Source organism: Lissotriton helveticus, chromosome 4_1 (genome assembly GCF_964261635.1).
Source record: "Lissotriton helveticus chromosome 4_1, aLisHel1.1, whole genome shotgun sequence".
Classification (NCBI taxonomy): Eukaryota; Metazoa; Chordata; class Amphibia; order Caudata; family Salamandridae; genus Lissotriton; species Lissotriton helveticus.
The window spans coordinates 1283926917-1283943336 of record NC_136063.1 but is presented as its reverse complement, the minus strand read 5'-3'; the positions used below and the strand labels follow the sequence as shown (position 1 = coordinate 1283943336).

Genomic DNA, 16420 nt, shown 5'->3' with positions numbered 1-16420 from the left:
GTCTATCTCATCTAACACTTCTTTCCAGTAAGAGTTTAGGAGCGGGCAGTCCCAAAGAATGTGTGTCAGGGTGCCCACCTGCTCACACCCCCTCCTGCAAGCGTTGTCTTTACTACGGTCTATTTCATGTATTCTTTCCGGGGTATAGTACCAATAGGTAGAGACCTTCGTCAGAGTTTCAGTGAGTCCCATGTGGTATGCGGAGTGTCGTGCTCTGTATGATATCTGCTCCCATTCCTTCTGACTCAGTGTCCTTCCCAATTCCCGTTCCCAGCGCTCCCTCCCCGGGTTGTAGAGGTGTGAAGAAGGTGGTTGCAATAGTTTATAGAGGTCTGTAATCAGTTTCGCATCTGACGTGCGTGTCATGAGCCATCTCTCATAAGGGAGTAGTGGCCTATCTGCTGCTTCCCGTACCTGTGGGAGCAATGCCCAGTGGCGAACCTGCATATAACGGAGTCTTTCGGTCTCTGGGAATGAGTGGGCCTGTCGGAAGCATGGGAAAGGAACGATCCCCCTCCGGGCCATACATATGGCACAGGGCCCGACATCCAGCTGCTCGCCAGTGGGTGAAAGCCCCTTTCTCCATCCCCGGAGTAAAGTCTGGGTCGTCTACCAGCGGTGTGAGTGGCGACGGAAATGTGGTAAGATTGTGGGCGATGTTGGTGGCGTCCCATACTCGTAGGGGCACCCTGGTGACAAAGGAGGCATATAAATTCGCTGGGCGATGAATCCGGCGCAGGAATGGTACCTCTTGTAAAGGCCGACCCGCTACCGCCTGGTCCTGGAAAAGCCAGTGTTTGTCCGACTCCCATCGACTCCACTTCACTAGATAACGTAGCTGGGCCGCTTGGAAATACTTGCGGAGATCTGGTATCCCCAGCCCTCCCGCCTCAGGGGCCAGCATAGAAAGTGACTTCCGCATTCTGGGCCTCCGGCCCTGCCAGATAAAACGCGAAAGATCTGCCTGCGTCTGTTGGATCCACCCAACGGGTGGTTGAAGCGGTAAGGCCCTGAACAAGTACAGAACCTGGGGCAAGACCGTCATTTTCACTGCAGCTATTCTACCCAACCAGGAAAGGGTGCTGCGATTCCATCGTCCGAGTTCCTCCCGGATCTTCTTGCCCAAGGAGGTGTAGTTGGCTGTCACCATGGCTGATAAGGTGGGGGCCAACTGGATCCCCAGGTAAGGCACCAGGTCCGACGACCATAGCATTGGGAACCGGCCTTGCAGGTAGGATCTAGTGGCTGGTGTAAGGGATAAGTCCAGGGCCACCGATTTCCCCATATTCATCTTGAAGCCCGCGACGTCGGCAAAGGAGTCCAGCTCCTTAATGCACTCTGGAAGGGCAGACCGGGGATCATCTAAGGAGAGTATAACGTCGTCCGCATATAGGCTTATGGTATGAGTAAAGCCCCCAAACCGCACTCCGGTTATCGCGGGGTTGGTATGGATCCGTTGGGTGAAGGGTTCCATATAAAGGGCGAAGAGCAGGGGTGAGAGCGGGCACCCCTGTCTAGTACCTCTCTCAATGTCAAAGCTCCGTGAGCTGTAGCCATTTACCCTTACCACTGCCTTTGGAAATTTATAGCAGTTCAGAATCATGGAGCGGAATTTCTCCCCTATACCAACCTTCAGCAGGACTTGTTCTAGATAGGGCCAGTGTACCCGGTCAAACGCTTTTTCAGCGTCCACCGCCAACATCATCCTCTCTCCGGGAATTCGGGAAGCCTTCTCTATAAGGTGGACAATCCTTTTGGTGTTGTCCACTGTCTGCCGCCCGGGGACGAATCCCGCCTGGTCTGCGTCCAGGAGCCCTGGGAGATGGGGGGCCAGTCGGGCCGCGAGGATCCCGGTATACAGCTTAAGATCTATATTCAGGAGAGATATCGGTCTGTAGGAGACGCAATGAGACAGATTCTTCCCTGGCTTGGGGATGACCGTGAGAGAGGCTCGTAGAAGATCAGGGGGGATGGCCCCAGGAGTAGCAAACGAGTTAAATAGGCGGGTGAGGAGCGGAGCCAGCAACGTGCAAAACGTTTTATAGAAGAGGGATGTATATCCGTCCGGCCCTGGGGCCTTACCGTGCTTAAGTTTGGCAATGGCAGTAATCACCTCCTCGGTTATAATTTCCCTGTCTAGGTGCTCTGCCTGCGGGGGGGTCAGGGAGGGGAGGACGACTAAGTCTAGGTAGGCTGCGGTCGCTGAGTCATCCGGGGGACCCCCTGTGTAAAGATCTGCGTAGAACCTGCGGAAGGTTTCGGCAATGTGGGCATCCTCCGTGACCGTCGACCCTGTGGGATCAGTAAATTCCTTCACCAACTGTCGTTGTTGCGTTACCCGGAGCCTATTAGCCAGCAGTCGGCCACAGCGATCCCCCCCCGGTGTAGTATGTGTGGCGCAGGCGAAGCGCCGCGTATTCTGCACAGTCCATATCCAGGACCGTCAAATGTTTCCTCGCCGCCTTAAGCTGCTTCCAGATCCGGGGGGCCCACGTCCGGCGGTGCATCTGTTCGAGCTCCCGGACTCGCTGGGTGAGTTCATCCCTCTTACTCTGCCGTTCTTTATTTTCCGCCGAGAAAATGGCTAGAAACTCCCCTCTAAGAACCGCCTTCAGAGCCGCCCATTGTGTCGCCAAAGAGGTATCTGAGTTGTCGTTGTGGGCCAAGTAGGCTCGAATAGCACCGGCTATGCGTGTGACCACTACCTTCCTGTGCAGTAAGGTGTCCCGAAGGCGCCAGAACTTAGGAGGGCAAGACATCGGGGGCAGGCACAGCGTGGTGGAGACTGGGGCATGGTCTGAGAGGGATATTACTCCCATCTCCGCTGTTGAGGCCATCGTACGTACTGGAGTTGTGACCAGAAGGTGGTCCAACCGCGCGCACGTTTTGTGTGCGTGGGAGTAATAGGAATACTCCCTATCATTGGGGTGCATGCAACGCCAAAGATCGTGGAGATCCACTTCCGATAACTGTGCTTTACACCCGGCCGAGAACTCCCCGGCCTGCGGGGAGCTTTGTGCGGATCGATCTAGGGCTGAGTCGAAGACCATATTGAAGTCCCCTCCGATGATAATGTGCCTGTCTTGCGAGGCGGCGACGTCTATCAGTGCCACTTGTAGGAAGCGTTCCTGTTGGTCATTAGGGCTATACAAGGACCTGACTGTGAAGGCAACCCCCCGACCTTAAACCAGTAAACCAGCAGCCTGCCTTTGTGTTCTGTGAGTTTGTGAAGTACTTCCCCCTTAAAACGTTGGGCTACCAGGATCGCAACCCCTGGAGTTTTAGTGGTGCTGGAAGAGAAGAATTGTGTTGGGAACTTATGGGATCGCAATCTATGGGAGTCACGGGGTAGCAAGTGGGTTTCTTGAAGGAGACAGATGTCTGCCTGGGTGCTTTCTAGTAGAGATAGTACCGCCCGCCGTTTGACCGGGTTGTTTAGGCCCCGGACGTTAAGAGTCACTATCTTAAGAGTCGTGGGTGGCATGTGAGATGGTGGAAGTAAAACCGTAAGATCCCCGCCTGGTCGGAGCAGGGTGCTTGAATGCCGCTAGGGCGGCTAAGGCCTGCATAGCGCACTGGACGACCCACCCTCCCCTCCCGGTTCCCCTATCCCTAACGAAAACTCCCCGCCCCCCCCCCCAACTCCCCCTTCCTCGACACTAACTTAGAACAACCCCCACTCCCCACCCCCCCCACCTCCCTGCTCCCTTGGAGAACGCCAGGGCCCCATTGTCCCAGTCCAGTCCTCGGGGGACAAGTCTGTGGTAAGTCACTGAAGTGGACGTCCAGCCACTACACTCCCGTCCACCACCCCTCCCCCCAGAACCCCCAAACCTGCGATGCAGAGGCTGATGTGTCGATCTCCCCCCGGAGTCATCTCAGGCTGTCAGCACAACATCACTCGGGCCTGTATCTCTGGCCACCTCCCGCACGGCTTCGTCCATTTCCGCTCGGATAGTAGGCGAGTCCGGTCGAGCAGAGGATCCAGAGGACCGGCGTCTAGGGACCCGCTCCCAGCCATCCCTGGTGATGCGTCGTCGTTGAGGAGTAGGCGCATTGTTGTCTGTCGCGGTGATTCCCAGTATGTCACATGTGTCCTGAAGGGAGCGAAGTTGGTGTAAAGTGCCGTTCCAACGAAAGATGAGGCGGAACGGGTGGCCCCAGGAGTATTGTGTTCCATGTTCCCGCAAGAAGTCCGTTGCTATCTTGAAGGCTTTGCGCTTCTGGAGCGTAATGGCTGAAAGGTCCTGGAAGAGGGCGACCGGGTGCCCTCGGAAGTGCAAGGACTGCTGCTTTCGTGCTTCACGGAGGATCCGTTCTTTAAGCTGGAAATCTGGTAGGAAGGCCAGGATATCCGGTGGCGGTGCCGAGGTCCGACGCGGGAGGCCCACCCTATGCGCCCTGTCAATTCGGATAGGAAAGTCCTCTTGTTCACTCGGTATCTCTATAAACAAGGCCTGTAGGTACCCAGCAATGTCCTCACCTTCTTCTTTAGGAGGTACACCCCGGACCCGGATGTTGTTTCGGCGGGACCAGTTTTCAAGGTCCTCATTGTGCGCTTGAAGGTCAAGCTATAGATCCCGCAAGCTAAGCACTTCCTGCTGCAACTGTACGATCTCCTCATCCCGCGCGTGTCCGGCATCTTCCACTGTAGCTACTCTTTCTCCAAGGCCCTCGACTTCTCTCCGTACCTCCCTAACTTCTCCGGCCACCTCCTGCTTCAACATCTGGAAGTCATCTCGAAGAGAGCTGAAGAGAGACTCCAGGAAGGATCTGGTGACTGGGGGTTCTCCACCGTTCGCCTCCGATGAGCTCCTGGAGGGACCTGGCGAGTGTTGCCCTTTGTCCTGTTTTGCGGGACCCCTATTCAGCATTTCCGGCAGTGTCCGATCCCCCTTCTTGCCTCCCCTGTTGCCGGCCATCGTAGAAGCGGAACGTCCCAAGTAGAGTCTCGACGTGTCGTCGGCTAACTCCAATGGTCAGTAAGGTGCAGGGACAGGGACCCGTCCGGGGAGTCCGCTCTGTAGGTCGCAGAGGAGCAGTGTACCCCCGGCGGGAGGCACCTGGTCCGCCGTCCGCTTCTCCTCCCCGGGCACAAGTCTGCGGCCCTCTCCAGCCTCAGGGCCTTCGTAGTAGAGGTGCCCAGGTGGTGCCGCAGCGTCTTACCCCCGTCTTCCGGACGAGCTCCGGTATCAAAGTCTCTGTGGGCACCGGGTGTATTGGCATACGTCTCCGACTGGCCAAACTCGCTTCCGGTTACCGGGGACTCACCGGGCCATCCGTGTGTGCCTGCTTCGACTGTCCCCACGGCCAGCAGACTGATAGGCCCCTCCGGTCTACTTTCAACAATGTTCAGTGTGCCGCCTCACCCAGGCTCGGGTTAAATAGGCTAACGCGCACCGCTCCTCCCAAGGGCCAGTCGGTTCTACGAGGGTTCGTTTCCGGTGCTGTTCGCCTAAGTGGTCTGGGCCCAATGCCCCTCACCGGTGGCGTAGTGATGCTCTTCGAAGACCCCGCTCACCTTCGTGATCACTCCCGCTGTGCGCTGTTTGCTGGGTCTGTGGCTTCACTCCAAGTCCGCTGCCGCCCCGACTCGGGCACGGGCCGACTCGCTAGTAGGCTGCGTCCTCGGCCTCGCGTAGGGTCCCGGTGCCCGGCCACGTGTCGCGGTGCCGCCTTCGCCCGCCTCTTGGTACCCCCTCGCTGCTGGGCGCCGTCGGGGATTCCGCCGGGCTTCACTCGCGCTGCTGGGGGGGGGGGGGTCTGCAACGTGCTGTTCTACCCCCAGGTCCGCACCTGCGGTGTCGCTCTCCGCGCGGGCCCCGGATCTAGGCCTCGCTCCTTCCACTGCTTCAGGGCGATGAGCTGGGTGCTCCCTTCTTCCGGCGAGAGTCACCCACAGGCCAGGAAGGGATCCGCTGAAGCACGCGGGTCAACGCCCGCTGGTAGGCCGCGTCCCCGGCCTTGCGTAGAGGCTCCGCACCGAGCCACGCGCTCCGTTACCTCCGTTTCCGACCCTCGGGCACTCCTTCACCGCTGGGCTCCGACGGGAGCCCTGGTAGGGCTGCCCTCCGCTATCGGGCGGTCCGCCGTGCACTGGTTCGTCCTGGGCCGGGACTCGTGGTTGCAGCCTGTTTCGCGGGTCCCAGTCCCCGGCCTCTCCACGGTGCCGCCTCCGCTGTCGGCACGTCTCTGGGGGCTCCGCCGCCGCGCACCTCTGGGTCGGGAGCGCTCCTGGCGGTCCGTCGGTTGCTCCTCGGTCAACGCTATAAATCTCTAGCAGGTTGGGGGGAGATCTGCAAAGATTTACGGTTCAGGGGCCCAGGTTCGTGGGAGCTCACGGAGAGTGCGACCGCTCACCCCGCCATCTTGGCCACGCCCCCAACGTGATATCTTTAAACCTGTTTCTGTATTGTAATGTGTTATTGGCCACAATATTTTCTTAATATTGTGTTTTTGAAATGGTTTTGGAAAAGTAAAGGAGCTGTGTGTTATTTAATCATTTGTTGCAAGCAAAATAATAAAATATATATTTAGGGAAAAGGTCTGCATTTTCACTGCTCTCAACTATGCATTGTTACAGTATGCGTGGGCAAGTCATGCGTGGTAATGGTATGCTTGGTTTAGGTAGGTTTAATGTGTTTTAATGTATTTGTGTGGTTCAGACATGCGTGGTTTACACTCAAGTTGTTCAGGAATGGTCATTGTTGCGCTTGTGTTGGAAAGGCATATGTTATTAGGCATTCATTGTTCCAACATACAGCCCAGTGGGGCGTGTGGTATTACTGCCTGACAGGCCTCAGAAGCCAGAGCTGAAAGCAGGCTAGCCCAGAAAAACCTGCAGTTTCTGACATGTGTACCAACGCAGGTGCCTTAAAAACTGTCTTGACTGCCTGCCCCTCGCTTAGGGCAAGGGAGCCGAGTGATCCCATAATGTATGTATTTCAGAATTCTTTATTTAAAAAAATGAAAGGTAATAAAATAGGGGCTCATTTAAAGGGAGTGCCATTGTTTAGGTCAAACCGTAGTCTTCAGGTCTAAGTGTACTTTGTGAATCGACCCCATATTGTTCATTTTACTCACACTTTATACATGCTGGCCAGATGTTTGGGTGATTTCAGAACTAACAGTGCAGAAGAGGACACAACACCCACACAGCTTCCCTGAAGAAAAAAATGAAAAACTTCCCTGGAGGAGCAGCTGTTTCATTTCAGAGGAATGGATGAAAAAGCAGACATAGGCCATGTGCAGACGCCTTTCAGATATTCAACCAGCACAGTCTTTTCAAACACAATGCTAATTTGTTATTCCTGGTTCTAAATGCACCTAATTTTGGCATAGAAGCAAACAAACTAAGGTACTGAGGGAAAATATGATTTGCATACGGACACATAATTCATTCAAGCTGGGAAGCGGAGATCTGACACCAGGTTTCTTATTGGCTATAGCTTTAATGGGATCAGGGCTGATGTCTTACCGCTGATCCCCCTTCTAGATAAGGGGTAAATGTGGCATTTGCCTGAATTCCTATGGCTTATGGGAGGAGACCAGGTGCTGGAGTGGGTAGGGATGAATATAGAGAGCTCCTTTTAAATTCATTGATGCCCTGATTAAGGAGGGGCTGCTGAATACTTGTTTTCTTTTAAGATGGGAAGCGTGAATAGTGCGACCACAGTTTTTACTGTTCAGGTGAGAAAGTTTCTAGAAAGGGCTTTTCCTTTTCTTAGTTTGAATACTGCTACAGGAAAGCTGAATGACTACCAGATGCAGGATCTCACACTCAACTGTGCCAATGTTGTGGGTGCTTCAGATTAAAAACAGCCCCAGTGCTACTTGACATGAAAAGTATTACTTTACATAAATTCACTCAAACAGATTCTATTTTCCTTTAACCCACCCTGATCATCAGATGGAAAGGGAAGGACAATCTCAAACAAACATTTAAAATACAGCTTTCCAGTTTCATTCAATTGGTTTTTATGGGCAAATGAAACCATATTTATTTATCTGTATTTACCCTGAGGGTGATGGGTGTGTGTGAGCGCTGGGGTTCTCATGGCATACAGTGGTATTGTAACACATGCAAATAATGTTTCCTTCTACAGTTTGTGCATGCTATCTAGAAAGTCTCCACAATAGTTTCAAAAGCCCTGCATGGACAGCAGCCTTGACTTAATATGTACAATTGTCAACTTCTTGATTTCCTTCCTCTCCATGACTCCGTTCTCTAAATCCAGCCTACTCTAAGTCACATGCATGTTTGCCTTAATCCTTACTTTTGTATCTCTGAAAATTGCCCACACATTGCTGCATGCATCGATTAGGAAGTCGAGGAACAGGAAACTCCCATTTAAGTTGCTACAACTGCAGGGCTCGAAAAATGGTACTAGTCCTTCAGGTTTAGTAACTTAAACAATCTCCTCCACCTGTAACTTACTTGACCTCCGTCTCTGAAAGCGGAGCAAATGTGACAAGATAACAAGATTTAAAGGCATCTTTATTTCTCATTCACTTTGTGAGCATTAACGATGCCTTTAAAACTTAGACAGAGGACAAAAGTTAGTTCGTTTTCCTACTCGCCAGAAAGGGAGAGTAGGACCTAAAAATAGCTTGTACTCATTAATTCGACCTCACAAATGCGAGCAGATTTGTCGAGCCCTGAACTGGTGCTTGTGCTAGCTAGGCACAGGGTGGCCATCACACGGATGGGACAGAGAGCGCCGGAAGTGTCGGTCTGGCTTAGAGACGTAAAAGAGTGGACTCTACCCGAATAAGTTCATAGGAAACTTACACGCAGGGACGAGAAGCTGCAGGACAACTTGATGATTTGGCAGGAAATGTGCACTTCTGGGTTGGCGGAGGGAGAGCCCTCTACTCTTGATATGCTTGAGAGTGGGGGCAGCGGGTCAGATGTGGAAGACTACCCTAATCATGATGGGAGGCAAGAGAGGTGATTCCAGCAAAAAATGGCCTGGGTGTCATTGGTGTGTCCCATGCTGAAGTCTCACTATGTAATACTTCCGAATGATTATGTATCCCTATTGTACCTTTTTACCTCTGATGCTATCACTTGTACCAAGTATTGCCAATCACACCATCAGCATGCTCCTTTATGCTGTATCATTGACAATCTGTTCTTTTTGCAAAATGAAAAATAAAGTTTATAAAAAAAAAATAATCACACCTAATTCCTTCTATTGAAATCTATCACATAGCAAGTGGAGTAAAGGCCTGCAATTGTTCCCATAGAGCACAGGACTAATCCCAATAACCAACAAAAACTACGAATAATAATTTTTTTTAAACTAATGTGAAACCTGGGGCAGGGTACTGCCCAGTCTAAAAGCTACATAATGCAATTATAATACAATATGTAATCCACATTAAAACTAATATCATAACAGCAGTCAGTCGATTGTAGTCCATACTGGCTGTGCTTAATAATTCCCTTTCACTGCTTGACACACTTACACTCAGAAAAGACAAAAATGATAAAGGTCATGCCCATTACTCAGTACCACACCAGTCCAAAGCAAGAAATCACCCATTACCATCTGATCAGGTGTGGAATAACTGAAAAGATCTGCCACATGCCGATGGCCAACGGAGGATTCTAATTTAGTTAGAAACTGCAGGGCCCCCGCTAGCTACATACTTCGTCCAGTACTTGGCATCTCCCAATGACAATCAGATTTGGGATGATATTAACAAAGTTCATGACCAGCAGATTTCTCCACCACTTCTCCCTCGAACCTATGCCTGCTCAGGACCGTAATCTTTAAAAAAAAAATAACTCAGAATGGACAACCTATACAGTAACCAGCTAAGTGGTTTATAAACATAAGAAATACCAAAAGGGACCTGCAGAGCTTACTGAACACCATAAACTGCGCGCCTGTCTCACACTTCTTCACATCAACATCACACTGCTGAGCATTGTGTCCCATAGCAAAATAGTCACACCACCGTGGTCCTCATGTACAACATGGGAACACTTCCCACACAGGATCAAAACAAAGACAACACATGTACATCCAAACACCCTCCACAATGCAGAATGCTACCGATGTAGGCAGCGCTTCTGTGACTCACATAAGGGTAGTAAGCGCTACATAAATATTGCAATACAATTGAATACATACGCAGTCAAGTGTAACTAGGGGCTCATTTTCTGTTCCAGAATGGGGCACCTGATGTCATAAGTGCCCAGGGACACTTGCACTTTCACCTACAGTAGTGCTTTCCGGATTGTGGTCTAAATCTGACAGTTGCCAAGGGTCTTTGGTATGGAAGCTTATCCATGCCATTTTTAGGAGCTTGATAACCTATTTGGCAAAAGTGTTTGTGGACAGTGGTGTGCATCCCCTTAGTCGTACTCTTGCCTGACTCAGGTAACTCTATAAAAAAGTATTGCTTTTTCTCCTTTGCAGTTTCTAAGGGGTGCACACTTGACACTTAGGCTGCCTAGTCTCTCAAATTTACTGTTGGCTCTCTGGTTGGATTACATCAACGTAATATTCACTCTGACCCTAAGTGTTCAATTTTCAGTGTGAAAAAATACATCAATAAATTGCCTCTTTTGTTGGCCTTCAAGGCTGATCGGTGTGTCTTACATATTTCTTGAGGTCTAAAAAGCACCTCAGTACCCCTGTCAAAAATAACAGACGCAAGGATTCTACAAGCAGACATGGTGAAAGCAATCATGAACATATTAATAAAAGGTTAACCATTACCCTGCAGCAAATCTCGAGCAGATGCCAGCAATAAAGTTATTGCCAAGTCAGCAGTAGAGCTGCACACTTCCTGTGGTGTGTTTGTAATTTTCACACCAAATGCAGCGATCATTTTTAGGTCCAGGTGATCAACTCCAGCTCCTGATGAAGCAATTACTTTCAGGTTAGGAAGGCTCTGGAGGAGCTCTCGAGTAATTTGAAGCTTTCCTCCCCAGCCAAAGACTGATGTTATCTTTCTGGAAAAAATAGTTTTGTTTCCCAAGAACTCCTCCAGTGTAACCAATCTGAAGTCTTTCTGCAGGTAGTCCAAATGGTCGGCAACAACACCATTTGATCCCCCAATTTCAAGCACTAATGTACAAGGAAGCTCTTCCATGGCTTGGTGGAGTGAGTCAAATACAAAACAGGCTCCCTAAAAGAACACAGAAGAGATTATTAACAGTAGAATGACTTTATGGAATTTGTCAACTGACTTTCTTTCAGTTCAGTTCAGCAAAGCTTTATTTGATTTCTTTAATTAGAAATCATAAACGCAAAGTAGAAAACAGCATACAATATGATTATCAAGCCCACGTATTTTTAAGATGACAAGATTTACAAAATACAAAAATCAAGTATTTGTCTAATCGGAGTACATACGTCTTGTCGTGCGCTTAACAAAATCATATCAAAATAGTTTTCCTACATTTAAAAACATTTTTTTACAGCACAGTTATGAAAGAAGTAAAAAATTAATTATCTAAAAGTTGTAAAACCAATATTGCAGGGCGACATTGTGTAAGACCAAGTGTTCTTAAGATCGGGAGGATCCACCGCCTTCTCAGCACAGAATACAATTTTACAGAAAAAAAGAAAGAGCAATGTTGATTGTTGGGATAGATCATCACATGGGCATTTACACATCAGTCTTGACCAGTCGTTCAGATTGTGAAAACAGATTAATCTGCGTATAATACCCAACCTAAAACAAGTTAGCAAGAATCTGTCATAGCCAGCTTCGATGTTTTTTAAGAATGTTTGAATATTGTTTGTGGTCGGCATGAGTTGGTGTGCTTGAACAGTAGATTTTGCCATTTTGCCAACGTTTCTGTTAGTTTCCAATAAGGCCAAGCACCTGCTTTTAAGATCCTTCCTGGCTACTACACTTAAGGTGTTAGGATTGGTGTAGTATTCAGGGTGGCCAAGATTAGTTATAAAAATCTTTATGTAATTTAGCCACCTAATATTCGCAGCCCCCTCTAATCTGCAGCTATCGTTCAGAATGTGGTGGTTACGTAATGTTGCCTCTGTCGTCCAAATTCTATGCCTCAATAGGACTGGCTGAATTTTTATGATATCCGTTATGGGTGGCATGCCTAAGTCTGCATGGCAAATATGGGAAGAAGTGCTGTCTGGGACTGCCAGCAGAAATCTAAAAAAGTATTCTCTACAATCTGTAGGGAATTAATGTCGACATGGCCCCACATGCCAGCGCCATTAATGGCGATTGACAAGCATTTTGCTTTGTAAATTTGCAGCAATTATATAGGTGGACGTCTACCCAATTTTCTATTAAAATTGGATAAAAGTCTCCTAGCTCTGACTGTGTGAGTCCAAGTCCCAAATCGATCAAACAAAATCCCTAAATAGGAAAAAGTTTTAGAGCATTCAATACTTTTACCATCAATATATATATTTGTCTGCTCTTATAACTTCCTGTTCCAACTTTCATAATGAATGTTTTTGAGGAATTAACAGTAAGGCCCAGATTGAGTATAAACGAAGAAAAGCTTGACACTACCCTTTGGAGACCTAGATGAGTGCGGGCCATAAGGACTGCGTCATCCGCGTACAAGAGGGCCGGTATGGGTCGTTTATCGAATATAGGTAAGTCCTGGCACTCATTCGCCAGAACCCGTCCCAAATCATTTATGTAAAGGGTAAAGAGGAAAGGTGTCAGAACCAACCTGGTCTCACTCCTCTCTTTATACTAAATGGCGAAGTGCAATCCCCTCCTACCCCAAAACGGACTCTTGCCTTTGCCCCCGGATAAAGTTGCCTCATAAAATCAATCAGTGGCTTGTCCACCCCAAATCCCTCTAAAATCTTCCATAACTATTCGTGAATAACGCAATCAAAGGCTGCACTTAAATCGACGTAGGCCAAATATAACCTGCCCCTTTTTACCTTAGCATATTTTCCCAAAATGATATTTAATTTAAGACCCTGTTCTACGGTGCCCAGGCCCTTACGGAAGCCAAATTGAATCTCAGAGACTATCGAGTTCATGTCGGCCCAATCCTGCAGTCTAGTTAAAATGACTCGACCCACGATTTTAACCGTCAAGTCTAACAATGAGATAGGTTGGTAACACGTAGGGTTCTCCCTATCACCTTTTTTAAAAATAGGAACCAGTATCGATTCCAACCAAGTCAGTAAAAAGTCGGTAAAAAGTGAGTGGAACATCTAGCATTAATTACCCAAGTTAAAAGGGGTCCCCATAATAAAATACTGGATTTAAAAAGATCTACAGGAATTTCGTCGGGCCTGACGCTTTCCCTCCCAAGCTTGTCATAATAACCTCCTTATCCTCAGCAAGATCAAAGTAGAAGTCAATTTGATGACTCGTAGATATTAACTCTGTGGTATGTAGTGTGTCAACTCCTCTCCCTGCCTCGTGAGGTAAGTAAGTAAGTAATTTTTATTTGCATAGTTAATTAAAACCATTGCAATACAAACATTTAAATTACATCTACACGCATTGTTAAAAAAAACAGTATGTCACCAATCACAATTTTTCATTTCTTTTTAAAATCATAAAATCTAAACTTTTTAGGCGAGTGGAAGTAGATACAGTTTTGTATTATAATATTATCTAAAAGGCAATTAGGAATCAAGTCTTGGCATTTTCTTTTCCACCACCTTTATAAACTTCACAAGATTACAGTTCAACTGAGGATCATGGGGTGCAAAGCAGGCAAGAACTACTTGTCTTCGTGAGGGTCTTCCTCGCTGGATAAAATGGAATTTTAGCCGATGTTTTTGTTCTTTCAACAGTTTGTCACAGGAGCATAACAAATGCGGCATATCCTCAGGCACCGTACACATAAGCGACAGAGGGAGCCCGCCTTATCCTTTAGCCAGTGTTGAAAATGCCAGATACAGGGTAACAGGCCCAACCTGCACTTTAAAAACTTAATTTTGGCATTTTTGCAATAGCCCAAATCAAGGTAGCTCTGTGGTGCTTGTGGGGAGTAGAAGTTCAGAGTCATGCAGCTGTGTGACCTTTTCGTGAGGGATGCCTTATCTTCAACCCACGAAAGAGGTTTGTTTTCCTAACCAGTTTTTTAAGCGTTATATTATTTGTGGGGGGATCCCAAAGCTGATATAAGCCAAAATACGGCAGGCTCCTTTTGAGATACTTGGCAGCTGGGGAGGCTGGGTGTTGCTCTAATTCCATCCATTGATAATCATTTAAAGTTCCTTGTTTGGATTTTCGCACTTTGTCCCAAGCAGTTATGTATGCCCCCTGTCTTGCCAGGAGCTGTTTCAGGACGCCAAACTCCTAAATTGTGAGGCGAGTGGTTATACATTTTAGAAAAATTATTAACCCAAGCGGCCTCGCTAATCACGTTCTCAATCGTCGGTATATCACTATTGACCAGAAAAGGAGCATTTACAGCGTTCCAAAATGCAGAGTTATCCCTGGTTACAGAGGCTGCGATTAGGGCAGACCACAATTCTTCTTTTAGAGCATGCTTATGTTCTTTTAAGGCACACCTTCTTGTTTCTTTAGTTTCTTCTCTATTATTAATGTTTTTATGTAACACTAGTGTAACTTTAGAGTAGGCCTTGGTGCATTTTGAGTCAAATAACCAAATAAGAGGGTCACTGTTCCATCGGAGTGCTTATCCATGAAGTCACGCTCACACTCAGATAAGGAGAAGGGTAGAGCAAGAAATCCTATAAAAGAAAAGAAAAGAAAAGAAAAACTAGGTTTTTGTTAAGGGCCCTCTCACAATGGGAGATGGGGAGGGAGAACACTTTTTGTCTCTTGTTGCCCCCACACACCCCGAAGGATGTCATGCTTCATCATCGGACGGTGCTCCTCGTAGGGCCGACGCTGCAATACCCTATGGGTCCCTCAAAGGGTCGCTTTTGCAGAGATCTTTTAAGAGAACAGCCGTTAGATGAATGCGGGTATGTGGAGAGAGTCCTTTTCTTAGTGGTGTAGGTGAAGGGGTGAGATAAAAATGGCTAGGGGATACCAGAAGATAATAATATTAATGTACGGGTTCCCCCGTCATAATAAAGAAACAGAAGGTTGTGTGTTACAGTGTGAGTTATAATGTACCCTGGGTAACATAAGGTGTGGTCAGGTCGACATGTTTCGCGCTAGCATGGTCAGGTTGATCCAGTGCGCTTCATCAGGACCAGTGAAAATAAGAACTCTGTGGACTAACTAGTACAGGTGCAGGGAGAAATTGCTAACCCCCTCTGCTGGAGGTAAACGCGGTGTAATACTCCTATTAGGGTGCCGCTGTTTAATAGATAATTAATCTCCTCTCCAGGAAAACCTAGAAAAAGTAAGGGAGAGAAGGAAAAAGGAAAAAACGACGTAGGAAACATTAATAGAGGTAAATTTCCACATCATAGTCTGTGTCATGGTTGCTAATTAGTCAAAGTCAAGTCAAAAAGATTTATTGCATAATTAATTAAAATTATTACAATTAAAATTATTGCTCATTAGACATCAGCGCTATGATTGGGTCTAGAAAGAGCAGGGGTGTTGAACCGGCATAAGCCCCATCTGGGCCTCGGTCAGTGGTAATACAGGGCCGGAGACCAGCCTGGTGCTATCCATGCTGGTCAGGTCCTGATAGGCCGACTTTTTTATCAATATGCCACAGTACATCATTGACCCAAGACTTGCATTAACCAGGGCCGTTGGGGTGCACAACTAGGAAAGCCTGGTGTCGCATCACTATCATGGGTAGAGTACACATGCGTTCCACATGAGCCCCTCATGCAGCCCCCCAAGAACATCCTGGCAACAGTACACAACATGCCTCAAATTCCGGTATCTCACCTCTCTGAAGGTGGAGTATTACTCCATGGGTGGCGGCATAGGTATCACCATCAACGCACGGTCTAAAAATAAGATGGTGCTATTAAATTTTAGCAGTGTGGTGTTAAGACATCCCAGTCCACCGGTAGAGTACTTTAACGAACTGTCACACATCCATTTTAACCAAATCTATACAAAATTGCCATGGTCCTGACCGCCACAGATTCCCCACACAATCGTACTCACGTTTCTGTTGGTAAACAGTCGCTGACTAGCACCTACCCTCCATACGCCAGCCCGGATCTTGAGTGTCTGGACCGGCGTTTCTCTAGATATACCCTGCTCAGAGTGGTTCCAGGCGGGGGCCGCTTCCGGGTGCTGAGTCAGGGGCTGCTGTGCCGCGCATGTGTTTGGTGAAGGGCCACTCTCCCTTGCACGTGTGCAATGTTTAGCTTGCGCGCCACAGACCATGGGTGTTGCAGCATCTTCCATTTTTGTGTGTCCCGTATAAATGAGCGCCCGCTGATGATGTTAAAATATAGATAGTGTGTAGCGGACAGCCCAGTGACACTAATAGTGAAGTGTAAATTCTTTAAGCGTGGGGTGTCTAAGTTATTCAACACGGTGGTGGAAAAGGGGC

The 16420-nt window shown here is 48.3% G+C and overlaps 1 protein-coding gene across 4 annotated transcripts in view; it reads right to left on the bottom strand.

The window, feature by feature from the left end:
• Positions 1–16420, bottom strand: part of LOC144829078 (putative 2-ketogluconate reductase) — a 398272-nt gene that overhangs the window by 306537 nt on the left and 75315 nt on the right. For all 4 annotated transcript variants that reach the window (XM_078687848.1, XM_078687847.1, XM_078687849.1 and 1 more), the window contains one exon: positions 10734–11145. In XM_078687848.1, the coding sequence (XP_078543974.1) occupies positions 10734–11109 (376 nt within the window). In that variant the 5' untranslated portion in view covers positions 11110–11145. The remainder of the gene's footprint in view (positions 1–10733; positions 11146–16420) is intronic.